The sequence below is a fragment of the Dreissena polymorpha genome, chromosome 13, assembly GCF_020536995.1.
Source record: "Dreissena polymorpha isolate Duluth1 chromosome 13, UMN_Dpol_1.0, whole genome shotgun sequence".
NCBI lineage: Eukaryota > Metazoa > Mollusca > Bivalvia > Myida > Dreissenidae > Dreissena > Dreissena polymorpha.
The window spans coordinates 72575554-72583755 of record NC_068367.1 but is presented as its reverse complement, the minus strand read 5'-3'; the positions used below and the strand labels follow the sequence as shown (position 1 = coordinate 72583755).

Sequence of the window (8202 nt, the reverse complement as noted above, 5' to 3'; positions counted from 1 at the left end):
AATTAACGTCAGCATGTCTGTGACTGCAACAGACTGTTAAAACATTTTCATAAAATTAACAAGGCATAGGATTGTCTTGAATTGAAACGTATAATCTTAATGAAGTTATTTGAAGTATATATCTGTGTGAAGTTTAGTCGACCAAAAAACCTCAAATGCTATACTTTGTATTGACAAATCGAATCTCGAAAGATCTTTGTATTTATGTTTATGTTTGGCTTATGCTTTTTCCTGTAGTCAGCTGTATGGAAAGTGTTAACTTGTTTCATAAAAGACAACTTAAATACCTTATAGTGACAATTCAAATAAATTACACATGCGCAATTCCTCAAAATACTTCTTCTTAAATTCCCATCTCCGAAAGGCAACATTTAATTATCTTGGGCATATTTAACAAATTAATGAATGTAGGGAGCGATTTAGGATCACGAAAGATAAAGAGTGCTGAAAAAAATGTGTCATGATGAAAAGCTTGACCGATCTGAGGACTTTGTTTAATAATTTCCTAAATCTAAGGAATTTTTTAGTTATAATGGCTTAGTTAAGAGGTTTAAGTGCATCTTTTCTCTTGGCATTGAATATTTGAAATATATAAAATTTCAACATATGATTGCGTTTTCGTATTCGTCCAATCTCGAGGGGCAGTAAGGTTAACAAAAAAACAGCAGAACCCAGCACACTTCTTTTTGGCTCTTGAATGAACATTGAACTCATTAATACATAAAAACAATTCTTCAAGAACATACTCGTCAAAAGAATCTCAAATTTTCTTGTCAATTGATGAGAATGTAACAGACCGGGTTCTACAATTTGCTCATTGTTTTGTATGAAAAAATATCTACAAAAAACGAACATGATTCAATGACGTTTAACTGCGTTTGTATGCTAAGACAACGTTAGTTTTTTTAATTTAAAAATAGGCAAGTGTCTGAATCAAATAGCAGTATTTCTTGCAGTAAAATATGTAGATGAAGTAAATGTACAGTATAAATATTACGAACATTGTCAGCATTGCTTTTTCTGCCTTTTCAGTGCGCGTGTTTATATACAAGATTGAACATTATGTGAACTTATCAGAAAATGGAAAGTATTCTTCAATCATATCACAAACATCAGACCACTTGTTGCATTGACAGTTCAAATACGGCAAACTTCAAAATTGAGCAAGTAAGGTGATAACAGGAATTTGGTATATCTTTTTTTCTTAAATGACATATACAATACTAATAAACATATATACATTCTAAATAATAACAATCCAGTTTCCTGCCAAAGTAGCATGCATTTAACCAAAACAATCGACATTATACATAATTATATAAGCACAAACATTAGAGAAATCTAAAAGCATACTACTTCGAACTAATACCAGCGCTTTATCTTGGAATTCTTAGAGGTTACTTTCATTTGATCATAGAACAAGGCTATACCAAGAATATATATTACAAGCAACATTCAACTAAAGCATAATTCATTCTACACATTCTCTTAAACGTTAAGGAAAAAATATACATTTTACTTAATATGCAACATGACATTTATATACAACATAGTGGTTTCATGTTGTTAATAATGACAACCATAAAAGAGCATCAACAAGATAATGGCATTATGATACACTTGATGTAAATGATAGGCATGTTAAACAATCAATGCAGCATGAAATGTATCATAAATTGCATGTAGGCCATAATGGCATTAGATCCAAAGATGTTTTACTACACTTTATTATTGCAGCATTCACAGCATTCAAACAATTGTAATAATATAAAAACTGATCTTTTATTCCTCAATGTTTAAATGATCATTCCGCCGTTAAAACATAGATGCAGCACTTTAAAAAGTGTTTCAATTTGTTTCAATAGCCTTTAAAACATAGATGCAGCACCTTAAACAGTCTTTCAATTTTCGTATTCTCTTCAAGTTGAAGCCTATTGGCACTTCTAAATCGCAGATTAAAATTATTTTAAAGATGAAATCTTGAATGCACAATATATCGTGCAGTGTTCATAATGTATAATGTTTAATCTGGATCAAATGGCATTTCTTCATCCCAGATTTAAAACAAATTAAAGATGAAATCGTAAACTCACCTCATATCGTTTGTTATTAAATCCTTACAGCACTGCTATATTAACACTTGTGTAGGGGTAACAACATTACCTGACGCATTCATAACATAACTTTTCTCACTATCATACTTAAAATGTAAACATAAACAGTTCATATTGTGATGCAGTTATTGAACGACTTAATGTTTTGTAATTATTGATGATCAGGTAGTACAGACATGTTTTGTTGAGTGCGAATACATAAAATCTTAAACATTTACATACTAAGTGTCTTTAAAACTTGGTAAATATAATAAACATATTGCTAAATTAATTAAGAATGAAAAAGGGACAAAATATGATACTCATCAATAAAATAACACAAGTATCTGTGGTATATTTGTTCATGAAACTCTTTCTTATATAAATCAGTTGCAAAAAAAGCAACCGACTGAACTGCCGAGAGCATTTACAGGTGAGCAAACAGTATCCAAGAACTGGCAGTATCCGTGATGTGTATATTGTAGTAGGTAAAGACTCAATGACATTGGAAAACAGGTACACACATTTCCTTATGCTGAATAAGTGTCTCAAAATGTACTTATTGTGCAAAAATCTAAATTAAAGCAAGTAAGTAACCCATCTTAATATTTGAAGTCGTATGTCGTATGTCAAATATTGACGAAAATCGGGTTAGTCAGGCTGTAAATAAAACATTACAATATAAGTATACATGAAAAATCTTATATGACTTTTGTATTTGTTTTACCTCCTCAGATTGCAATTAAAAACACATGTGCATTTAACTAGTTAGTAATAGTTATAGTACACGTTAACTGATATATGTCAGTTATTACATCCATTCCATCCATAGGATGAAATAAAATCTTCGCCGAGTCTCGTCTTATTAAGGGTGCTACGGGTGTTTTTAAGCTTCATATCCCATTGGAAACTTGTATTATGCTTAGCCTAAAAATTATTTCCCAGATGTCGCAGGGTGTCTCACATGCATGTTTAGTCAAGCGAGTGCTTGGTTTACAAATTAATCCTTGTCCAATTTACAAAGATGACCGTTAAAGTAAATATAGCATGCGTATACATTTAAACTATATATAATTATTATAGTATCTATAAAATAAGCCATTTCATCGGTGAGATAGTGGTCGTTGTGCGACACTATATATCATATTATCAAAACTCTGCATTTCATCATGTTAACGTAAAATGCAACATGTATTAAAGATTGTAGGTTTGTAGGAAATCATATACCAATACAACTATTCACTAAAGAATCACATACTATTGTCGGAAAGTCACTTGCAGAAAAAATGCTTAACTCGTCTTCACCGGGGTTGATTTGCGTTTCTACCGGTTAATATCAAGTTATTAAATGGCCTTCTAGTAAATAAATGTATAAAATCCTGCACACTAATAAATGCCTCACTGAAGCAAGGGCCAGATATATAAGTTACTCATCCAAAAATAATAATGTACATGGCTTGTTTATCACATAGAATTACAATGTCAGTAAACCAAGAATGATGATGAAACTATCTGATAAAGCACATGATTGTCTGTCTTACACCATGGGTTGTATATACACTCTAAATGATCTTTATTATTTGACTGTTAATACAATTATATTCTTCGTGGAGTGCTGTTGTCCAACAATGATGGACTTAGTGTTGATATCGTAGCACACTGGTTTAATCATACCATCCTTCTTTGAAGCGAGAGTTGCCAGCTTCTTCTTGTCTTCCTTGTCCACATGTATAATAGATGAACCACCACAGAGTAGAACCTGGCCTGCTGTAGTAACATGTACTCCATATGGACACTGTAGTTCTCGGTCAGTAAAAGAAGATATTATGGTTCCATCTGTGGCCAGTGTCAGAAGCTTGTGTTGCAAGTAGTTAGTGACATAGATTCTCTCGCCGGTTAAACTTACAGCACACTTCCACACTGAATAAATGAACATGAAATATCATTTATGATAAACGTATGATTAAAATAATTTATATCATGTGCCATACAAAATAACATTTGCAAAGAAACATAAAACGTTGCTTGTCAATCTTTAAATAAAACATTGCTTCTTTAATTATTGATGTTAGATAAATAATGTTAATGTGTTACTTAAGTTGTGTTTACCTGCCATTCCAAGTCTTGGGCCGCATTCAAATAATATCTTCAAACGTTCACCAGACAGATTGTATTGGTACAGAGCAGTACGGGAGGTTAAAAACAGGTTGCCTCCATGATAGGCAATACCAGCGCACTCGTGTTGTAACTTAAGTTGTTTTCCCATCTTCAGTTGAGCATTATTCACATAAATAAAGTTTAGCCCATTTGTTGCACCCTCATGCACAGCCGCTGTAACTTTATTTGTACTGATTAGGCACATGCCTCCGTCAGAAAGAGGCAAATCAAGGTGGCTGATCACTTTGTAGTGCTGATCCAGAAGCTTCACTCTTTTAAGGCCGTTGTCAGTAAGAATGATCTTATCGTTATCGATAATACAGATGTTTGTGATATATTGGGCGGTCTGTTTTGAACCAATTGGTAAGCAAACATCATATTCATTGGTTTGCAAAACAGTAAATACATGACTTGGATCAGCGTGTATCAGCAAAGACTGGGTTCCCTGTAGAATCTTTCCAAGACCCACCTGTTCGGATAAGTACTGCTCAATGTCTGTGTTGTGTTTGAATGAAAATGAATGACCAATCACGGCAGTTGTTTCCTTAAGAAATTCTTCGGACTCTTGCAACTTGCTCATACTTTTCTTGCTGGCTATAAATGTCAGTTCCGCCTTATTTTTACAATCAAGGCATTGTAAAGCGTCACTGAGTCGTTTCAGTTCATCATTCAGCGTGTTACATTTCTCTACATCCTTTTTCACCGAGGATTGTAGTGCGGTCCTCATATCATCCAATTCCTTCAAGGTTTTCTAGGGCATTTAGAGCAGCATTAATTCTCTCACGTGCATCTCTTATTCCTTGTATCGATCATTGTATGAATCTTCTATAGACTGAATACCAGCCTCTCGGTTACTTTCAAGCTTTTTTAAATATGTCACAATGGTTTGTATCTTGTCTGCAAGCTGCTTTAAGTCTGTCGAATAAGTTTTGACTGTATCAGAAATGATAGTCACATTGGTGCACTGTCTGAAAAAAGGTACATCATGACTAAGATACTATTTAATAATAAGTTATGACTGATATACATGTAAGTTGTAAAATGTCAAATATTTTTCATAATATATATTAAAACTTCTTGAAATTAAAAAAAAAACGTACAAACTGTTCCCACATGGTTCGAATGCATTAATTGTGTTAAAGAACTTGTTGAATAGTTAAAACTAAAAAACATTGTTTATTTTTGGTTTCTGCTTATCAAACAGAAAAGTCATACACGGAAGTGCTGTTGTCTTGGTTCCTCTTATTTATTAAGTCAACTTATGTTATTATCAAGAACTCTAATGCGTATATAATCGGCACTGAAAAACACGTGATGTGTGATTACAAGTTATAATATAAAAGATATTTTTAAATTTGCAATCATACACAGATCGCTTAGACGAGGAGGAGCATACTTTATTTTCTAAAACATGTACTGATTATCTGGCCAAAATATTGTATCAGCACATATCATAAAGTTTAATAAAAGCATAAAATATTCGCACGATGTCATGTTTTTATTCAAATAATAACTCCTCAGTAAATGTGCTATCACATGATTAGAGTGCTGTATCATATTGAGTCAACAACACTTTTGAGGGGATTTCCATTCTTGAATTTCGAGGTCGTTCAGCCATTCAGTTATGTCATACAAATTCCATTTTAATCTCTTGAAATGCTTTTAAATGGATTCTAGTATATGTAACTGGTTGTAATAAAACAATTGAGGATGCATGTGGAAATTAAAATTTTAATTAATATATCACTATTTCTATATGATCTGTTATTATCTGTTTGGCCCCTATCACAATCGCTTTCATCAAACATTAACTTGCTTAATGTTACTATTTTAAAAGGATGTAATGAAGCTAAGTTTAAGTTAAACACACATTGAAATGTAAGTGTTTATATATATTCTTATGTGTTGAAACTGGTGATTATAAATAATAAAAGACTAGTAGGCGTGAAGAGATGCTGCATACCTGTGATTTACAAAAGCACATTAAGTACAACACAGTTGATCATGGTCCTGACAGAACATCTTCAGCCTTTCGTCTTTGTGGACATCACTTTTCTGGAGAAAGTCCTCTATTTTCTTGGTGAGAGGCCACTTGTTCAAGTCTCCCCTACCGCATGTGGTATGGTAAGAGTATAACTGACTGTGATGATGATTACATTGTGAACAAAAACACTTCAGACAGGTTTCACAATACCACTCTGCAATTTCCTGAATATTTTTTACCTTCACATGCATCACAGCAACAGTCCTTAAAAAAATCCGAACTTTGATTAACAGAATGCGTAGCCATTTTGTTGAAAGGTGTTACAAGCTTATAAATCTGCGTACGTGTATTTCATACCTGGGTTTAAACTTAAAGCAGAAGATATTGAAATGGGTCTTACTGTTTATAAAATATTTCAATACACATAACAATAAAATGTCACTTTAAAACATATTCATAGTTGAATTAACTGTCCTCTTTCATACTTTTCATAACTATGAACCGCCTTGAAATCGAAAGTAAATGGTGAATTAAGGTAAACTAGCCGGAACATGTCAGATAATATTATAATCTGATATACCCATTGATTCATGATCTCACACAGCAATGTTTGAACGAGGCTACGCTTCATCAATTTATTAAACACCTTTAATAGGAAAAGTAAAATGTTGCTGAATGTTGCATTTGTTTTTTAGCTAGACCATTAAAGAATAGACACGCAAGCTATGAACTTCTAAAATACCTGGGTGTCCTGGAAACGTTTGTTTGAAAGGCTGTTGCGACGTTTCATAATAATGAGCCTTTTCAGACAATTGTTTACATAAGCAATATACTTTGGTGAAGATTTAATGGAAACTTATCACCATAAATTGACTTAGCATACTAATGAACTAATATGCCAACTAGTACAAACTTAATTCCAAAACATTTACCTACTTAAAATAACCCGGTACATCCAAAATTGTGAATAGTATTATAACGACACATTATTTATTTAAAGTCTCGCTGAAGAACGGAGTATATGTGGAAAGATATTTTTATTTTCACCTGTTGGGAGGAGTTATTATTTTATTTAATAATTGTTCAATATTGGTCGAAATAACGATTTTGTACTTTATAAAAATTATTCACCTTTTTCGATTTGCAAACCGCTGTGTTTTCCTTTTCATAAAGTCGTTTGTTACACAAACAAGTATAAAAACTGTTTCTCTCGATTTCAAGAGTGTGCGCCATTGTCAACATACCATACTATAAATAGAAGTTAACGTTGCTGCAGTACCACCACTATAGAATGACACCTTAATCACCTCCATTTGAAGTCATTGTTAGTTTGGCGTAAAGAAGTCCGCGGACGATTGACGAATTTCTATAAAGCCTCATAATAACCATGCTAAATCAATTTCAAATGATTGTTTGTAGTTCATCTAATTAATATTGGTCGTAACCTTGAAAATCCACTGAATAATGTTACACACATTTGTGTAGAATATGCTTCCACTTTCGCATTCTGTTTCACAACTAAAGGAGTTTCGGACGTCTTGTCGGAAATATTGTTTGAACAAACAGTGTATAATGGGAAAATTGAAAGCCACACCCGATAGAATATATCATGTATTTTGACTGTTAAAAAGATTAACAGTTTTGATGATGTGCCGCTGGATGAGATTATTGAAAGAAATTATATACTTGTATTTGTCCATCAGAAACAAGTCTTTGTACTACAAATAAACTTCCAAAATCCAACTAGACGTTTTTAAAGGTTACACTTGAAATGTTTTTAATAAGTGTATGCATTTCTCTAAATGAAGCCCGCATAATCGGTGACTTTGAACAGTTCAATCATTGTTCACATGCTTATAACGTATAAGAATAACATTAATTATCGAAGTAACCAAGTAACTTCTCTTGTGTGAATCTAAAAAGGCGAGATCCCATTACAAATCAAAATATACATCAATACTGATTCTT

General features: G+C 32.6%; 1 protein-coding gene across 1 annotated transcript; it reads right to left on the bottom strand.

The window, feature by feature from the left end:
* Positions 1-1176: 1176 nt before the first annotated feature.
* LOC127854457 (uncharacterized) lies at positions 1177-6734 on the bottom strand. The gene is made up of 3 exons (XM_052389502.1): positions 6214-6734; positions 4203-5218; positions 1177-4013 (listed from the first exon to the last, which is right to left on the bottom strand). The coding sequence occupies exons 2-3, from the start codon at positions 4975-4977 to the stop codon at positions 3670-3672; spliced, it is 1119 nt and encodes a 372-aa protein (XP_052245462.1). The 5' UTR covers positions 4978-5218; positions 6214-6734; the 3' UTR covers positions 1177-3669.
* Positions 6735-8202: the final 1468 nt, after the last annotated feature.